Here is a 17,910-nt window from a genome sequence, read left to right as displayed (position 1 = left end):
AGGACAGTCTGCTCAACCAGTAATGTAGGTTCACAGTACAGTGGGACATTTCATACATTCTCAAAAAGATGAATGGCTTGTGAAGGCCTTTCAGATTCTTTATTCTTTGAGACGTGATACAGGACATGGCAGTCTGTTCTTAAAATGACCATGAAAGACACCGTCTCTTACACAAAGTCCCTGTGCAACCCACTCCAACCTGATGAAATACTCACCTCCATATGGAATGTGTGAGAGGTGTGTAAAGACTTTTGAATTTCCAACTGCAAATGAATCATTCAGGGAAGTTCATTCAGGGTCATTTACTCACATCTGCAGGTTACGTAGTAAACCGGAGAAGAAAGGTGGTGTTCATTCAGGCTCATTTACTCACATCTGCAGGTTACGTAGTAAACCGGAGAAGAAAGGTGGTGTTCATTCAGGCTCATTTACTCACATCTGCAGGTTACGTAGTAAACCGGAGAAGAAAGGTGGTGTTCATTCAGGCTCATTTACTCACATCTGCAGGTTACGTAGTAAACCGGAGAAGAAAGGTGGTGTTCATTCAGGGTTTGGCACAGGAGACATTTTTAAGTGTCAAATGAGATTTTCACCAAAACTATCTGAACATTTTATCTTGGACTAGAAGGAAGCCACAAAGCAAGGACGAGTTCCAGTTGGCATCTTCAGTGTTGAGTCAACATTATGACTCACTTCTCATCGTAACTGCTTCCTCGCTGGTCTGATGCCACGCTAGGTGTTGGCAGCAGGCCTACCGGTGTCTCCTGCAGGCTTGGTAATAGGAGGGTTTCTGTGCCGAGTGTTTATGTGTGTAGTCATATCCCTGCGGTTGGCGACAGAGTGACCGCACTGCACACACCTATAGCGCCCTCTAGTGTGCTCCCAAAGGATGCGCCTGTTGCAGGACAAGCCTGTTGGATGAAGCAAAAAAAACACTGAATTGATGTCGAATATTTTACTTCCCCATTGAACAATTGGTGGCCTTTAAAAGTGAAAATGTTCCCCCTGTATCTACTACTACTACTACTATTTTTGGTTGTTCCCATTAGGGGGCGCCACAGTGGATCATCCGTTTCCATCGCTTCCTGTCCTCTGCATCTTCCTGTCATACCAGCCACCTGCATGTCCTCCCTCACCACATCCATAAACCTCTTCTCCTCTTCCCTGGCAGCTCCATATTCAGCATCCTTCTCCCAATATACCCAGCATCTCTCCTCCACATTTCCAAACCTTCTCAATCTTGCCTCTCTTGCTTTGTCTCCAAACCGTCCACCCTGAGCTGTCCCTCTAATATACTTGTTCCTAATCCTGTCCTTCTTCATCACTCCCAATGAAAATCTTATCTTCAACTCTGCCACCTCCAGCTCCTCCTCCTGTCTTTTCATCAGTGCCACTGTCTCCAAACCATATAACATAGCTGGTCTCACTACCATCTTGTAAACCTTCCCTTTAACCCTTCTGTCACAAATCACTCCTGACACTCTTCTCCACCCACTCCACCCTGCCTGCACTCTCTTCTTCACCTCTCTTCTGCACTCCCCGTTACTTTGGACAGTTGACCCCAAGTATTTAAACTCATCCACCTTCATCACCTCTAATCCTTGTATCCTCACCATTCCACTGTCCTCCCTCTCATTCATGCATATGTATTCCATCTTGCTCCTACTGACTTTCATTCCTCTTCTATCCAGTGCATACCTCCACCTCTCCAGGCTCTCCTCAACCTGCACCCTCTTCTCGCTACAGATCACAATGTCATCTGCGAACGTTATAGTCTATGGAGACTCCTGCCTGATCTCGTCCATCATCCTGTCCATTACCATTGCAAACAAGAAAGGGCTCAGAGCCGATCCTTGATGTAATCCCACCTCCACCTTGAACCCATCTGTCATTCCAACCACACACCTCACCACTGTCCCACGTCCCTCATACATATCCTGCACCACTCCTACATACTTCTCTGCAACTCCTGACTTCCTCATACAATACCACACCACCTCTCTCGGCACCCTGTCGTATAATTTCTCTAAATCTACAAAGACCCAGTGTAACTCCTTCTGGCCTTCTCTATACTTCTCCATCAACATTCTCAAAGCAAACATCACATCTGTGGTGCTCTTTCATGGCATGAAACCATACTGCTGCTGCTGATCATCACCTCTCCTCTTAACCTAGCTTCTATTACTCTTTCCCATATCTTCATGCTGTGGCTGATCAACTTTATATCTCTGTAGTTGTTACAGTTCTGCACATCACCCTTGTTCTTGAAAATCGGTACCAGTATGCTTCTTCTCCACTCCTCAGGCATCCTCTCACTTTCCAAGATTATGTTAAACAATCTAGTTAAAAACCCCACTGCCATCTCTCCTAAACAGCTCCATGCCTCCACAGGTGTCATCAGGACCAACAGCCTTTCCACTCTTCATAGCTGCCCTCACTTCCTCCTTGTTAATCCACTGAACTTCCTGATTCACTGTCCTCACATCATCCAACCTTCTCTCTCTCTCATTTTCTTCATTCATCAGCCCCTCAAAGTACTCCTTCCACCTTCTCAGCACACTCTCCTCGCTTGTCAGCACATTTTCATCTCTATCTTTCATCACCCTAACCTGCTGCACAACCTTCCCAGCTCGGTCCCTCTGTCTAGAGGGATCAACTAGACAGACGGACAGTGTGTCAACTATCAAATTAAAATTCCAGGCATTGCATAAATACTTTGTTCACTAATTTTGAATGAAAAAGATTTACATTCACTTAAAGGGCCTTCCAAAACAAGGGAATGGTTGATGTGATGATCTAGTTTTGTGTGTGAGCAACAGATCACCTTGGTTCTTCCTCCACACAGCCGAGGAGCCGGTAGGAGACTGTGGAGATGACAGGTCTGGAAGAACCGGCTGAGGAGACTTGGTTTGCATCTGGTGTTGATTCTGAGACTCACCCAGACCTTGAAGCTGATCTGAACCTGTAGTCACTGTTTGGACATCTGAGCTAAGAGCTGAACAAGGATTTGTGTCTTCGGTCTGGAGATGGGACTGGGAAGCTTCCTCGGTCGACTGTGGAAGAGGAGGTTGGGGAGAGGAAGGCTCTTTCTTTAGAAGGGGGTCACGGACAGGAGAAGTAGCTGGCTCTGGTTGGGAATGATCAGGACCTTCTGAGGGTTGGACTGTAGAGAACTGCAGAGAGACCTGATCCTTCTGTAAGGGTTCCTTGTTAGTGCTGCAAGACTCGCTGGTCATGGGAGGAAGTGGTTGTTTGGTAGCAGGTGAGCTTTGGCTGTACGTTGGTTCAGCCGTCCTTGCTTTGCCCCTCAACACCTTGGAGCAGGTGTGTAAGTGTGTAAGGAGGCCATGGTAGGACCGCAGCTTGGCACGACAGCTCTCACACCTGCACAAATCAACAGGCAATAACTGACTCTACAACCTCAACATCCAGCTGTCAACATTAATCTAAATGACCTTGGCTCAAAGTGTCAACAGTGAGATACTCACAGAAAAAAGATGTTGGGTTTGTGGTGCTGCCTCTGATGTTCCATCAATTTTTGCATATTAGGAAAGGAATCGCTGCAGCCAACAATGGAACAGAGGAGGACCTTACCTTAAAAACAAAACACACACATTGTCCGAATAGTGACTCGGGCAAGCAGTTAAATTATTACTATTACGCAGAAGGATATGTTTCCGAGGAGCAGATTTGAAAAAGTAAATGGGACAATATGGCTAACTGTAATATCATATGTTAAATATCCATTTCAACCACAGGAAAGCTTGGGGACGATGGTAGAGGCAACAAAGGTAATTAAAAGGTTTTATTACATTCTTTGTATCACTATGTAAAAAAACCAAGCCACGTCAGTTTTGATTAGAGTTACTCCCTATCATTTTTACAACAGGAATTGCTTATTAATTTCCTGCTATTTTTTGTTTTAATTAAAATTCATACCATCATTTAAAATAAGTTTGTAATTTAACAATTTTGTATTTTTGCAGCAAAATTTTAAAGTAAGTATTATTCATGTTAATTCCCTCATGGGTACAATATGATGAGGCTGAACATGGCTTCTTATTCAAAAGCTTCATATTCCAATTTTCGGTCCTACCTTTAGTCGTTTTTGAAAGGCTACTCTATAAGGAATGGTTAAAGTCCTTGATCAAAAGAAAATACTGAAATAAACACTAACTGTCCAGTAGGGCTGGACCTGAATATTCGACTACTTGGATATTTGTTCATTGGGTAAGTATTTGGTTTTCAATTTTGGGATTCGGATTTTTTTTTCTTTACTAAATATAGGCTAGCGATAAAAGCCAACTGCAAAATACATTTTGTCTGTATAGTGTATTTATGGAGCTGCCAGGGAAGAGGAGAAGAGGAAGGCCAAAGAGGAGGTTTATGGATGTGGTGAGGGAGGACATGCAGGTGGCTGGTGTGACAGAGGAAGATGCAGAGGACAGGAAGAGATGGAAACGGATGATCCGCTGTGGCGCCCCCTAACGGAAGCAGCAGAAAGTAAAAGTAGCAGTAGTAGTAGTAGTAGTAGGAATGTATTTATACTTTTTTTTAATTGCACTGTTAAAATGTGGAAATATATACCATCTCACCTTGGGCACCTGACATCCCTTTCATGCACAGGAGTGACGTCACGCTTCAGTTCACATTGGCTGCTAAAGTGAAGACAAAATGCCAGAAGGGCTCAGCTGTGCTACCTTGTTCTATTTATTAGTTTGTTCATTTATTTTTTTTTTTCTTCAATGTGTCTGTAATTGGTAAAAATAATAATTGTATTTCTGAGTGATTTTTGATTTGTCAAAAAATGTTGGGCGTATTACACTGTTAAGCCTACTGTAATGGCTATCTCATGAAAAGTATTGTTGTTATTGGGTCTGCGGTGGTGTAGCGGTCTAGGCATCGGCTAGGTCCCCAGTTGCCCACTGGGGACCGGGGTTCACACCTCGACTATGGCCGGACTCGAAGCAGCAATAATGGGCAGCGCTGTCTTGGGGAGGGGGCAGAGTCGGCTTGTGTTCGTCACATGAACGCGTCTCTGGGTGTGTGGGGGGGGAAAGCAGTGGTTCGGCCTGGATTCTCCTTCCAGACTGCCGGCCGGAGAGATGCAGTTGGCGAACGCATGCAGTACGAGGGTGGGTGTTTGAACTAGAATAGGGAGCAATTGGTCACTAAATTGGGAAAAAAGGAAAAATCAGAAATACATTTATAAAAAAAAGAAAAGTATTGCTGTGATAACAAATAATCGTGTTTTGTATCCGTTTGACTCATGTTGGGTTCAGGTTGTAAAACGTTATAGATCTAGGCTAATAGCTGATGTAATGTGGAACTGGAGTTGGCCCCGCCCACTGCTCCTAGTGTAGAGGAATGTGGAACTGGAGTTTGCCCCGCCCACTGCTCCTAGTGTTGAGGAATGTGGAACTGGAGTTGGCCCCGCCCACTGCTCCTAGTGTTGAGGAATGTGGAACTGGAGTTGGCCCCGTCCACTATTGCTAGTGTTTAGGAATGCGGAACTGGAGTTGGCCCCGCCCACTGCTCCTAGTGTTGAGGAATGTGGAACTGGAGTTGGGCCCGCCCACTGCTCCTAGTGTTGAGGAATGTGGAACTGGAGTTGGCCCTGTCCACTATTGCTAGTGTTGAGGAATGTGGAACTGGAGTTGGCCCCGCCCACTGCTCCTAGTGTTGAGGAATGTGGAACTGGAGTTGGCCCCGCCCACTGCTCCTAGTGTTGAGGAATGTGGAACTGGAGTTGGGCCCGCCCACTGCTCCTAGTGTTGAGGAACGTGGAACTGGATTTGGCCCCGCCCACTGCTCCTAGTGTTGAGGAACGTGGAACTGGAGTTGGGCCCGCCCACTGCTCCTTGTGTTGTGGAATGTGGAACTGGAGTTGGGCCCGCCCACTGCTCCTAGTGTTGAGGAACGTGGAACTGGATTTGGCCCCGCCCACTGCTCCTAGTGTTGAGGAACGTGGAACTGGAGTTGGCCCCGCCCACTGCTCCTTGTGTTGTGGAATGTGGAACTGGAGTTGGGCCCGCCCACTGCTCCTAGTGTTGAGGAATGTGGAACTGGAGTTGGCCCCGCCCACTGCTCCTAGTGTTGAGGAATGTGGAACTGGAGTTGGCCCAGTCCACTATTGCTAATGTAGAGGAATGTGGAACTGGAGTTGGCCCCGCCCACTGCTCCTAGTGTTGAGGAATGTGGAACTGGAGTTGGCCCAGTCCACTATTGCTAATGTAGAGGAATGTGGAACTGGAGTTGGCCCCGCCCACTGCTCCTAGTGTTGAGGAATGTGGAACTGGAGTTGGCTCCGCCCACTGCTCCTAGTGTTGAGGAATGTGGAACTGGAGTTGGCCCCGCCCACTGCTCCTAGTGTTGAGGAATGTGGAACTGGAGTTGGCCCCGCCCACTGCTCCTAGTGTTGAGGAATGTGGAACTGGAGTTGGCCCCGCCAACTGCTCCTAGTGTTGAGGAACGGGGAACTGGAGTTGGGCCCGCCCACTGCTCCTAGTGTTGTGGAATGTGGAACTGGTGTTGGGCCCGCCCACTGCTCCTAGTGTTGAGGAATGTGGAACTGGAGTTGGCCCCGCCCACTGCTCCTAGTGTTGAGGAATGTGGAACTGGAGTTGGCCCAGTCCACTATTGCTAATGTAGAGGAATGTGGAACTGGAGTTGGCCCCGCCCACTGCTCCGAGTGTATAGGAAGGGTTACATGCATGGGACAGATTTCATTTCAATGTACGCGAGTACTGAGAAATGACAAAAAGGAATTATAAATAAATGTAACGTATAATTTACCCATGATAAGAAAAACTGTCACAAGTTATGTCACAAAAAGTGCTTAGATAGGACCTTGTTCCACCAAATCCTTTGGGATTACAAACATGCATAAAACACATCAAACCTTTTGATAAATGTTTTTTATTAACAAATAACCATACAAACAACAATACTGTAGAACAGGGTTCCCCAATTAGTTTTCCCCAAGGACCAAATCATGTCATGCATGCCAAGCCAAGGGCCAAAATGTCCGGTGGGTTTTCCCCAGTGTGCCAGCAAAACTTGTTTTATGTGCCGATGTTGTTGTTACTGCTATTACGATCATCATCATCGTCGTTGTTGTTGTTTTTAGTAGTAGAAGTATCTCTTACTATTGTTATGCCGATGACACCCAGCTGATCTTGTCCTTTCCTTCCTCTGACACACAAGTAGAGACACACATTGCTGCATGCTTGACTGACATCTCGGAGTGGATGGCGACACACCACCTGAAGCTCAATCTGGACAAGACAGATCTGATGTTCCTCCCGGGGAAAGGTTGCCCGCACTGAGACCTGGCCATCACCATGACAACACCGTGGTGACGCCAACTCAGACTGTGAGGAGTCTGGGTGTGATCCTGGACGACCAACTGTCGTTTGCTGAAAACGTTGCATCGGTTGCTCGCTCCTGCAGATTTCTCCTCTATAACATCAGGAGGATTCGCCCATTCCTCACCGATGAGACGGCACAGGTGCTCATCAAGGCTCTGGTCATCTCCCGGCTGGACTACGGCAACTCCCTCCTTGCTGGCGCCCCGGCGTCGGCCATCAGACCTCTGGAGCTTGTTCAGAAAGCTGCAGCTCGTCTGGTGTTCAACCGCCCTAAGTTCTCCTACACACCTCCCCTTCTCATGTCCCTACACTGGCTCCCAGGAGCTGCTCCCATCCAGTTTAAGACTCTGGTGCTGGTCTACAGGACAGTGAAAGGAACAGCTCCTTCCTATCTCCAGGCCATGGTCAAGCCCTACACCCCCCCCCCCACCACCACTTGGCTCTGCTGCCTCGGGACGCCTGGTTGCCCCACCACTCAGAGGCCCCTGCTGCCGATCGACCCGGTCCTGGCTCTTTTCTGTCCTGACCCCACAGTGGTGGAACGAACTCCCCACTGATGTCAGGACAGTAGAGTCGCTGCCCATCTTTCAACACAGGTTGGAAACTCACCTCTTCAAGAACTACTACCCTGTTACTTGCTCTTAGCACTTATTGTATTCACTCATTAAAAAAAAAAAAATCTCTTTCTTGCCCTTTTACTTTAGCACTGGTTTTGCTCTTAGATGCTTGTTTAGATGCACTTATGACCTCTGATGACTAGTAGTTGTCCTGATTTCCTACGTTAAATGATGCACTTATTGTAAGTCGCTTTGGATAAAAGCGTCGCCTAATGACTGTCATGTAATGTAGTAGTAGTAGTAGTAATAATTTAGGCGTGGGATTCTTAAAGCCTGTGTTGAGGGTCACACAATAAAAACATGCACTCTTGATACAGAATAAGTCCAAAACTAACCATTTATTTATGGACAAAAATAAATGGATGTTAATTCACCACAGAGAGAAGTGAGAGTGACAGGATGAGGCGATCCTCCTGTTGCCGGGCCTGTGTTCTGTTGTGGCAAGCCTGAGGCACTGGCCAAGCTGTGCACTGGCCAATCTGGACCCTGGACACAATCATCAAAAAGGCCCAGCAGAGGATGTACTTTCTCCACCACCTCAGGAAGTTCAACCTGCCTCAGGAACTGCTAATTCAGTTCTACTCTGCAATAATCCAGTCTGTCCTCTGCACATCCATCACTGTCTTGTTTGGATCAGCCGCCAAACAGAACAGGGACAGACTACAACATACAGTTAAGTCTGCAGAGAAAATCATTGGTGCCAACCTGCCCTCCATTCAGGACTTATACACCTCCCAAGTCAGGAAAAGGTCAGGCAACATCACTGCAGACCCATCACACTCTGGTCACAACCTGTTCCAACTCCTCCCCTGTGGTAGGTGCTACAGAGCGCTGTACCCAAAAACAACCAGATATAAAAAGTTTTTTACTGCGGGCTGTCATTCAAATGAACGCTTAAGCTTGTCAAATAAATCAACCATGTTGTATATATCAAAAAAGGTTGAATCAGCTCATCTGGACACATTTATTGACAGATATGTTTCACCACTCAACTCAAGTGACCTCTTAGTTCAGATGTCTAAGTGACTGAAGAGGTCATTTACAGTGGCTTGCAAAAGTATTCATATCCCTTGAACTTTTCCACATTTTGTCACGTTTCGACCACAAACATTAATATATTTTATTAGAATTTTATGTGAAAGACCAACACAAAGTGGCACACAATTGTGAAGTACAAAGAAAATTATACATGATTAAAAAAAATGTTACAAATAAAAAACTGAAAAGTGCGGTGTGCAAAAGTATTCAGCCCCCTGAGTCAATACTTTGTGGAACTGCATTTTGCCGCAACTACAGCTGCAAGTCTTTTGGGGTATGTCTCTACCAGCTCTGCACGTCTAGAGACTGACAGTTTTGCCCATTCTTCTTTGCAAAACAGCTCAAGCTCAGTCAGATTAGATGGAGAGCGTTTGTGAACGGCAGTTTTCAGATCTTGCCACAGATTCTCAGTTGGATTTAGGTTTGGACTTTGACTGGGCCATTCTAACACATGAATATGTTTTGTTTTAAACCAGTCCATTGTAGCCCGGGCTTTATGTTTAGGGTCGTTATCCTGCTGGAAGGTGACCCTCCGGAGGCCCCAGTCTCGAGTCTTTTGCAGACTCCAACAGGTTTTCTTCCAAGATTGCCCTGTATTTGGCTCCATCCATCTTCCCATCAACTCTGACCATCTTCCCTGTCCCTGCTGAAGAGAAGCACCCCCAGAGCATGATGCTGCCACCACCATGTTTGACAGTGGGGATGGTGGTGTGTTCAGAGTGATGTGCAGTGTTAGTTTTCCGCCACACATAGCGTTTTGCATTTAGGCCAAAAAGTTCAATTTTGGTCTCATCTGACCAGAGCACCTTCTTCCACATGTTTGCTGTGTCCCCCACATGGCTTCTGGCAAACTGCAAACGGGACTTCTTAGGGTTTTCTTTTAACAATGGCTTTCTTCTTGCCACTCTTCCATAAAGGCCAGATTTGTGCAGTGCACGACCAATAGTTGTGCTGTGGACAGATTCCCCCGCCTGAGCTGTGGATCTCTGCAGTTCGTCCAGAGTCACCATGGGCCTCTTGGCTGCATCTCTGATCAGTGCTCTCCTTGTTCGGCCTGTAAGTTTAGGTGGACGGCCGTGTCTTGGTAGGTTTGCAGTTGTGCCATACTCTTTCCATTTCCGGATGATGGATTGAACAGTGCTCCGTGAGATGTTCAAAGCTTGGGAAATCTTTTTATAGCCTAACCCTGCTTTAAACTTCTCCACAACTTTATCCCTGACCTGTCTGGTGTGTTCCTTGGACTTCATGATGCTGTTTACTCCCCAATATTCTCTTAACAAACCTCCGAGGCCGTCACAGAACAGCTGCATTTGTACTGAGATTAGATTACACACAGGTTGACTCTATTTAGTCATTAGGTCAACATTCGATCATTCAGCAATCATCAGGCAACTTCTGAAGGCAATTGGTTACACTCAGAGAAAAGGGGGCTGAATGCTTTTGCACACCGCACTTTTCAGTTTTTTATTTGTAAAAAAATTTAAAATCATGTGTAATTTTCTTTGTACTTCACAGTTGTGTGCCACTTTGTGTTGGTCTTTCACATAAAATTCCAATAAGATATACTTATGTTTGTGGTCGTAACGTGACAAAATGTGGAAAAGTGCAAGGGGTATGAATGCTTTTGCAAGCCACTGTAGTTGAGCGATGAAACGTATCGTCAATAAACGTTGTATCCAGAGCATGCATCAAGACACATTGTATATACACTGTACTGTACATGTTGTACTGTACATTGCACATATACTGGTACGCGCTACCTCAGGCATGTATGCAAGTAACCTGCTAACATTTATTTTAGCATCTATGATATATTCTCTGCACCACTGCATTTTGCCTATTTCGCCTGTATACAGTCAATCCTTGTGTATATAGCTGAAGATTTTTGTGTTGTTATTCTATGTTAAATAAGTACGCTGTGAGAGCCATGTAACCGGAGTCAAATTCCATGTGTGTGCAAACTTTCATGGCAAATAAAATCTGATTCTAACTCCACTGTTGCCAAGGACACTCTACCAGACTTGCCTACCAGCATCTGACTGTTGCTAAGCGACCCGGGCAGTGGCCCAGGGTACACAACACACTACCTGTGGCGGAACATCAATGAAGAAACGGCCGATGCTCGACATTGTTGCCAGGCAACTTCGACTCACTTGTGGGTTAATTTCTGCCCTGACGTCGGGAGTAAGCCTGCATCTCCGACTGCAGCGGCCTCTATCGTACTAAATCATCTCTACAGCGACGCTTCACCTAAAGTAGGCTTGAGTCATATCTACTGTCTTTGACCAGAGTTGATAGCAAATAGTAATTTAAGATCTCAATGTTAGGCCAAAGAAAGATTTGAATTAGTTCATAGCATCTCGCCTTCATTGGTAGATCTGAAAATGACTTACCCTTTCACACCATCGCCAAACTAAGTAATAAGCTCCAGTTTGCCAGTTGAAAGGGATAATTTCATTCATCTACTTGATTCTTATTTACCATCTATTCATTTATTCATTCACACTATTGTTGGTAGACATTTAGCCTATGTCCTATCGGACTTGAACCTAGATTTTTGGCAATTACTTGCGGTGTTGCCTCCTGACTGGATCCTTGCTCGTGTTGTATTAACTCTCAGATGTACGTCGCTTTGGATAAAGCGTTCGCTAAATGAAATTGTAACATTGTAATAAATGTCTCTATTACTGAAAGTCGTATTTGTTTCTCTAAAAAGCAAAGACAGAAATTCCTGTAATTGAGAATTTACAACTTCAGATCTGAAACTGATTAATTTGGTTTACCCAAATTTCCCACGGATGTCATAGGAGGTGCCCCTAAACTTAAAACAAGCAAATTAATAATACTGTAGTCATATTACGCTACACTGACAACAGGAATCCTGAATAATAAGAAATTCCACTGTAACATGTCTTTATTAGGACCCTCTGAAAACAGCATGTGTGTTTCAATGGTCGTAATGCAGTGTGATTGCACTTTCTGCTTAATTACAATGGTTCACCCACCTTAATATCCAAGTCTCTCTGAAAATTCAGGATTTTGGGAGTCAGGTTGTTGAGACTTTTTGATACTAAGGAGGAAGAACCAAAGTGTCATCACGCGGCATTACGGCTGTATAATCACACATGTCACGTTCAGAGGGTCCTAATAAAAATGCTACATTAAAATGTCTTTAAAATCAGGATTTTGGTAATCAGTTATGCAGAGTTAGACACTAAAGTATCAGATTGTTGAGACTTTTTGATATTTAGGAAGGAGAACCATGGTAATTATGCAGAACAGAAAGTGCAATCACATTATTTGATCATTAACTTGTAGTCTTGTAATGTATTGTAGTCTTATATACCATGTTTTGCTATTAATATATATTTTCACATTGTGAAATACATTCCATACCAAAAAACAACATTAAACCGCAGTCACTGGTTTCCTTTTCGCTGTTGGTCGCGGTTTACTGTATTCCGTGTAGTCTGGGAAACGACTGAAGAGTGCCCTCTACAGGCCACATTGCGTCACCTCTACATTTGAACGGAGAACTCCAACCGTTAAACAAGAAGCCATGTTCAGCCTCGTTATAATATGTGACTCTGGAAAACTGAGCGGGCGAGTTAGGCTTCCAGGACCTCCCCCCGACCACCATGACTGACCAAACGCCTCCTGCCAATACGAATCTACACGCCATGTTTGTCTTTAACAGAGCTCTGGGTCGCACCGCCGCTGTTGGCGTGTCACCGTTTGGCCGAGCCGAGCCGAGCCGAGCCGAGCCGAGCCGAGCCGAGCCTGCTGTCAACAGGCCTCCTCCACCCTCAAGCATGCGTCCTGCGTCGCTAACAGACACGTACCGCAAGTTCAAGAGCAAACTGACCTGGCAGAGACTGGGCTGGGATGTCGTGGTCCTGCATGTGGCTCTCCAGGGCGTCCGCGTCCGTGTACACGCGCTTACAGCCAAACACCGGACACGTCTTCCTCGTGCTGTCTGCAACAGACGCGACACTTCACAACACAGCTAGCTAGCTTGCTGTGGCTAGCTCTGCTAACGCTAGCAAGCCACACACACACATACCGGCCCCCCAGAAACCCCACATGGAGTCTAGCAGCAGCACTACAGAGGATATGTGGGGCGTCCCTTTAGTCAGGGAACCACAGAACCACAGAACGAGGAGCCAGTCCGTCGGGACATGCGTATGAGACGCTTGTGTGGACGGCGCGCCGTGCGGACGGCCTGCTCCCCGTCCTGGGACACGGTGCTCACCTCCTCTCCCACCGCCGCTGGCCGACTCTGCGCCGAACGCGTCCGTCAGCATCTTTGCGTCAGTTGGTCTTGCGCACCGACGGGACAGCCGAACAAAGAAAAAAAGCGCTCTTCTTCGTCTTGCGCTTCGTCTTCTTCTTCGTCCTCTTCTGCTTCTTCTTCGAAGTTTTATGGCGGTTGGCATCCATCAATATAGTCATACCGCCATCTCGTGGAAGGTAGGAACGTCACCGTACCGACTTGCTATAGCGCGGCCTCTACTCCTTGCACCCTCGCCGTCCCGCTGGCCTCCCTCGTTCACACACGTGGTGGTGATTCGTTTTCAAGAAAAAGGTTTTTCTTTTGTTGTGGAAAAAACAGTCCTAGTATTTGTTAGAGTTGGGGCGCTGTGTTAGCTCATGTCTCAATGACATTTTAATACTTTTTCAGCGTGTTGGAAATGTGTCAGAATTCCACTGTTGTGGGCTTGTCCCCAACCCAGAATTTTTAACTCCCCCTCTATAATAAAGTAATACAAATGGTGAAATTCATTAAAGCTTTGCTTTGCATTTTCTCACGATAATTGAAAAAGACATATTTCAAATTCATGTGGTTTATATATGCGCAATTTTCACATTTTTATAGTTGAATATCGCTGGCCCTCATACATCTGCCATTACCATCACACCGAACATTTTAGAGCAGCAACATTTTTCAAACAACAACGTGGTTGCCATGGAAACGAGAAGTGCCAGAGGCGTGTGAGCAGTCATGGCAGAAGCGTGACTCTTTCATGTGCACAAATGTAAGTAAGATCAGCAACCCTTCCCTCAACCCACCTCCCAGTTGAAGGAGAAGGAGGTGAGCAGTAGGGGTTTGGGGTTAAGGCTCATACAAACTGATTTTGAATATTTTAATGTATGACATATTACCATGTGAGCAGGTAGCTAGCTTGCAAGCATGCATTGAATACAACTTTGGCTAATAGTCACATTTAGTTCATCAAGTTCTTCCAGTAATTGCAATAACATTGACCACTGGCACGTTAAAATAAGGTTGTTAGCTAGCTGGATAACATTTAAGATAGCTCACCTGGTCTAATGTATTTATGTATTACTATGTTAATACTATTATAGGACAGATTATGAATGATGTACCTTATGGATAGTCTAGAGCCAGGGCCCTCTTCAAGCAAGGCAGCCAGAGAAGAGAGCAGAGGTAAAGAGGCAGAGGCAGAAGAAGAGGCAAAGGACAGTGACAGCAGCACAGATGAGGAGGAGGAAGAGGTTCCATGATGAGACTTCTGAAAAAACAGGTCAGGAGGACAAGCCAGAAACAACATTTCCTAACACTGTGTTTTTCACTGCCATGGACCAGGTAATAAGTGACTTGGACACTCGGTTCCAAACCACAGCAAATATTGTTGAAGATACTTAAAGTTGGGCAGTTGAGTGACAGTAATATTGCTTTTGTGTGTCAGCCACTGATAATGAAGTACACAAAGGAGAGTGAAACCAGGCATCTTAATATAGTATTTTCTGCCACTTTCCCCTCTGACTGTACCTCTCTTGCGCTCCTGAATGCAATCTATAAAATGCAACTCCAGAGCATTTTTGGAGAGGTTTGCATTGCTCTTAGGATTTTTTGCACTCTCCCGGTTACTGTTGCCGGCGGAGAAAGGGTATTTAGCAAACTGAAACGGATCAGGACCTATCTGAGATCAACAATGTCTCAGCAGAGGTTGAACAACCTTGCAATACTGTCAATCGAAAGCAAGTTGGCTTTATCACTTAACTTCAGGGATTTGAGTCACGATTTTACTCGCAAGAAGGCCCGGTGTTTGGCTTTTGGCATTTAAGTCATGGGCGGGGGGAATAAAGTTTAGTTTCACAGCTATAGGCCTATATACTGTAACAACTGCCCCGGCGTTGTTCCATTGTAATCGCCTACGTCTTGCCCGCTGCTGATTACATTGTAAACTAGAGATAAACCAGACCAGGAAAAGACGATTTGGGAGAACGTAAAGTAGGCTAAAGCTTTATAAGTCAAACGTATTTCCTCATGTTTGACACTGTGGATTAGTATTTCCAAGACCATGCAACCAAGAGCTGTATGGTAAACCAACAGCCATGGACTCCACATAGTTTTACAGTAGCACTTCTGTTATTTAGAGAAAAATACCACCCCATTGAATTTATATTTTTACTTTTTGTATGATTGTACTTTTTGTCCTTGTGTTTGAATCTTCATTTAATTTAATAAGTTGATGAATGTTAAGGTTTTTTTACTGGATTGTTGATTACTGTATTTACTCTATTCTATTAAATTTACAAAAGATAGCCTGCAGTGGATTTATTGCAGTGCATCAAGTAATCTTCTATCGATGAAAAAGTTCTTCATCAAACATCAAATTCAACTGGGTTTTCTAGATTGATGGGTGGTTTAGGTGAGTGGGGGGGGGGCTAGGGGAGCCCAATATTTATTCTTTCATGGGGCCCAGGATCTCTAGCGGTGCCCTTGGGGTCACCCAAGGTGGATAGGTCAAGAAGGAGGTTCCAGACGAAGCGCGATCCAACAAAGACCTCAACGCCAGAACTGGAGGAAGATGTCTCCAGGTCACAACATCAGTGAAGGTGGATGAAGGCTGCAACAGAGGGTGGTCCCCAATCATCTTGGACTCTGGCCATCCACTACCAAGGACCGTGTGGTGGCTGCAGGCGCGTCAGCCACTCCACATAAAAAGCTTTCACACACAGGCGTCCTCCCATTTTGCGGCTGCAGGACTGGCCTTTACGTCCACCCACCTGAGGACCCAGAGGGACCCAGAGGGAGGACAGTCATATTCGACCCAGAGTGACTGCCGATGATAGAAAGCAATAGTCAGTGTAGAGAGATGGTCTTTTGATTCAGAATTTCAGTAGCAAAACCGTGCTATATGCTGGTCACTAAAAAGAAAACATGTAATGGGAAGGGGCTAACACTCTATAGCAAGCCCATGGAAGGAGTTAAAGTATTTGACTATCTTGGTTTATGGATTGATGAAAAATATACACGGAAGAACCATATTGACAATATTGTGACCAAATGTAAAAAAGGTGCTCAATTTAACAAGGTGTGTGGTCAGATTTGAATGGGGAGCTGACAAAGAAGCACTATTACGCATACTATATACAAGATACAGGGCTTTTATATGAGCCACACTGAATTATGGTTGCATGGTGTATGAAGCAGCAGCAAGAAGTCATGTAGTAAAGCTAGACAGGATACGGTACAGAGCATTAAGACATAGTTTGGGAGCAGTCAAAACTCAATTTAATTCAATTCAATTCAGTTCAATTCAATTCAATTCAGTTCAATTCAATTCATCTTATTGTCATTAAAAACAATGTGCAGGCACATGTTAAAAATGAAATGAGGGCTGTGGCTTCACCAAAAAGTGCAAGACAGACACAGACAAACACAGCAAACACAGTATAAGATATACACACATGAAGACCAAAAGCTAAAATAAGTTAAAAGAGAGCTGGAGTACAAAATATTTAAAGATATCTACAGACATTCAGTGGGTAGCCAGGTTTAGATGGGCAACAGCTTGTGGAAAGAAGCTGTTTTTGAGCCTGGTAGTGCGGGCTCTGAGGCTCCTGTAGCGCCTCCCAGAGCGCAGGGGGGAGAACAGTCCATGGTTGGGGTGGGTGGGATCTCTGCTGATGCTCAGACCCTTTCGAAGACAGCCTTTGTGATAAATATCTTTTATGGCTGGGAGCTGGGTACCGGTGATGTGCTGGGCCGCCTTGACGATCCGCTGCAGAGCTTTCTGGTCTACTGAGGAGCAGTTGCCGTACCACACTGAGATGCAGATGGTCAGGATGCTCTCTATGGTGCAGTGGTAGAAGTTGGTGAGAATTTTGGGGGGTAGACGGGCGCTCCTCAGCCTCCTCAGGAAATGCAGGCGTTGTTGGGTCTTTTTTCACAAGGGCCTGGGTGTTTAATGTCCATGAAAGGTCCTCGCTGATGTGGACTCCAAGGAATTTAAAGCTGGAAACACACTCCACTTCCACCCTGTTGATGTGTATGGGGGAGTGGCTGCAGCTTCTAGACCTCCTGAAGTCCACAATCAGCTCCTTCATCTTCTGCACATTAAGAACAAGATTGTTGGTAGTACACCATGATGTGAGGTGCTCAATCTCGTCCCTTTAGGCCATCTAGTCATTGTTGGTGATACGGCCAATGACTGTGGTGTCATTTGCAAACTTAACTATAACATTTGAAGGGTGAGTTGGCAGGCAGTCGTGGGTCAAGGGGGAGAAAAGGAGGGGGATCAGAACACAGCCTTGAGGGGCACCTGTGCTGAGGGTCAGGGTGGAGGAGGTGTGGTCACCTAACCTAACACTAGGCCCATTATTGCATTGCTCATTGAATCCAGTGAACTGCCATTGCATTTGAGGAGAACTAAGTTATCACTAACATGTTGGATGAGAATTTAAGGAGGAGGAAGTGGAATGGAAGTTTAGCATCAACTGTTCTGCAGAAGTGCTGGGAGCACACAACTTTTTCTGGTAAAGGGTTTGGTTCAGACATTAACAAATAAGTGAAACAGTACAAATTAGATACTATACGACCCAATTCAGCAGTTGTTATTAGCCGCATTCCCTCA

At 45.4% G+C, this 17,910-nt stretch overlaps 1 protein-coding gene across 3 annotated transcripts; it reads right to left on the bottom strand.

Moving 5' to 3' along the window:
• Positions 1-73: 73 nt before the first annotated feature.
• On the bottom strand, positions 74-13,406 carry znf414 (zinc finger protein 414). Of its 3 annotated transcripts, none has more exons than XM_056279082.1 (5): positions 12,891-13,271; positions 4,596-4,658; positions 3,489-3,594; positions 2,825-3,384; positions 75-911 (listed from the first exon to the last, which is right to left on the bottom strand). In XM_056279082.1, the coding sequence occupies exons 2-5, from the start codon at positions 4,618-4,620 to the stop codon at positions 733-735; spliced, it is 870 nt and encodes a 289-aa protein (XP_056135057.1). In that variant the 5' UTR covers positions 4,621-4,658; positions 12,891-13,271; the 3' UTR covers positions 75-732. The 3 variants fall into 3 exon arrangements, with proteins under 3 accessions (XP_056135056.1, XP_056135057.1, XP_056135055.1); XM_056279080.1 differs by lacking the exon at positions 4,596-4,658 and adding an exon at positions 13,278-13,406 and having other exon boundaries at positions 76-911; positions 12,891-13,001; XM_056279081.1 differs by lacking the exons at positions 4,596-4,658; positions 12,891-13,271 and adding an exon at positions 13,278-13,385 and having other exon boundaries at positions 74-911.
• Between the last annotated feature and the right edge of the window lie 4,504 nt (positions 13,407-17,910).

Source organism: Lampris incognitus, chromosome 4 (assembly GCF_029633865.1).
Source record: "Lampris incognitus isolate fLamInc1 chromosome 4, fLamInc1.hap2, whole genome shotgun sequence".
Lineage (NCBI taxonomy): Eukaryota > Metazoa > Chordata > Actinopteri > Lampriformes > Lampridae > Lampris > Lampris incognitus.
Note: the sequence above shows the minus strand (reverse complement) of the source record. Positions and strands in the feature narration are given on the sequence as shown.

Coding starts and splice junctions, on each gene's coding strand:
- znf414 (XM_056279080.1), bottom strand. CDS start 13,329: ATGCTGACGGACGCGTTCGGCGCAGAGTCGGCCAGCGGCGGTGGGAGA. Junction 3,595..12,890: donor CCCAGCCCAGTCTCTGCCAG/GTCAGTTTGCTC, acceptor TTTGTTTTTAAG/GTAAGGTCCTCCTCTGTTCC. Junction 912..2,824: donor TGTGTGGAGGAAGAACCAAG/GTGATCTGTTGC, acceptor TTCATCCAACAG/GCTTGTCCTGCAACAGGCGC.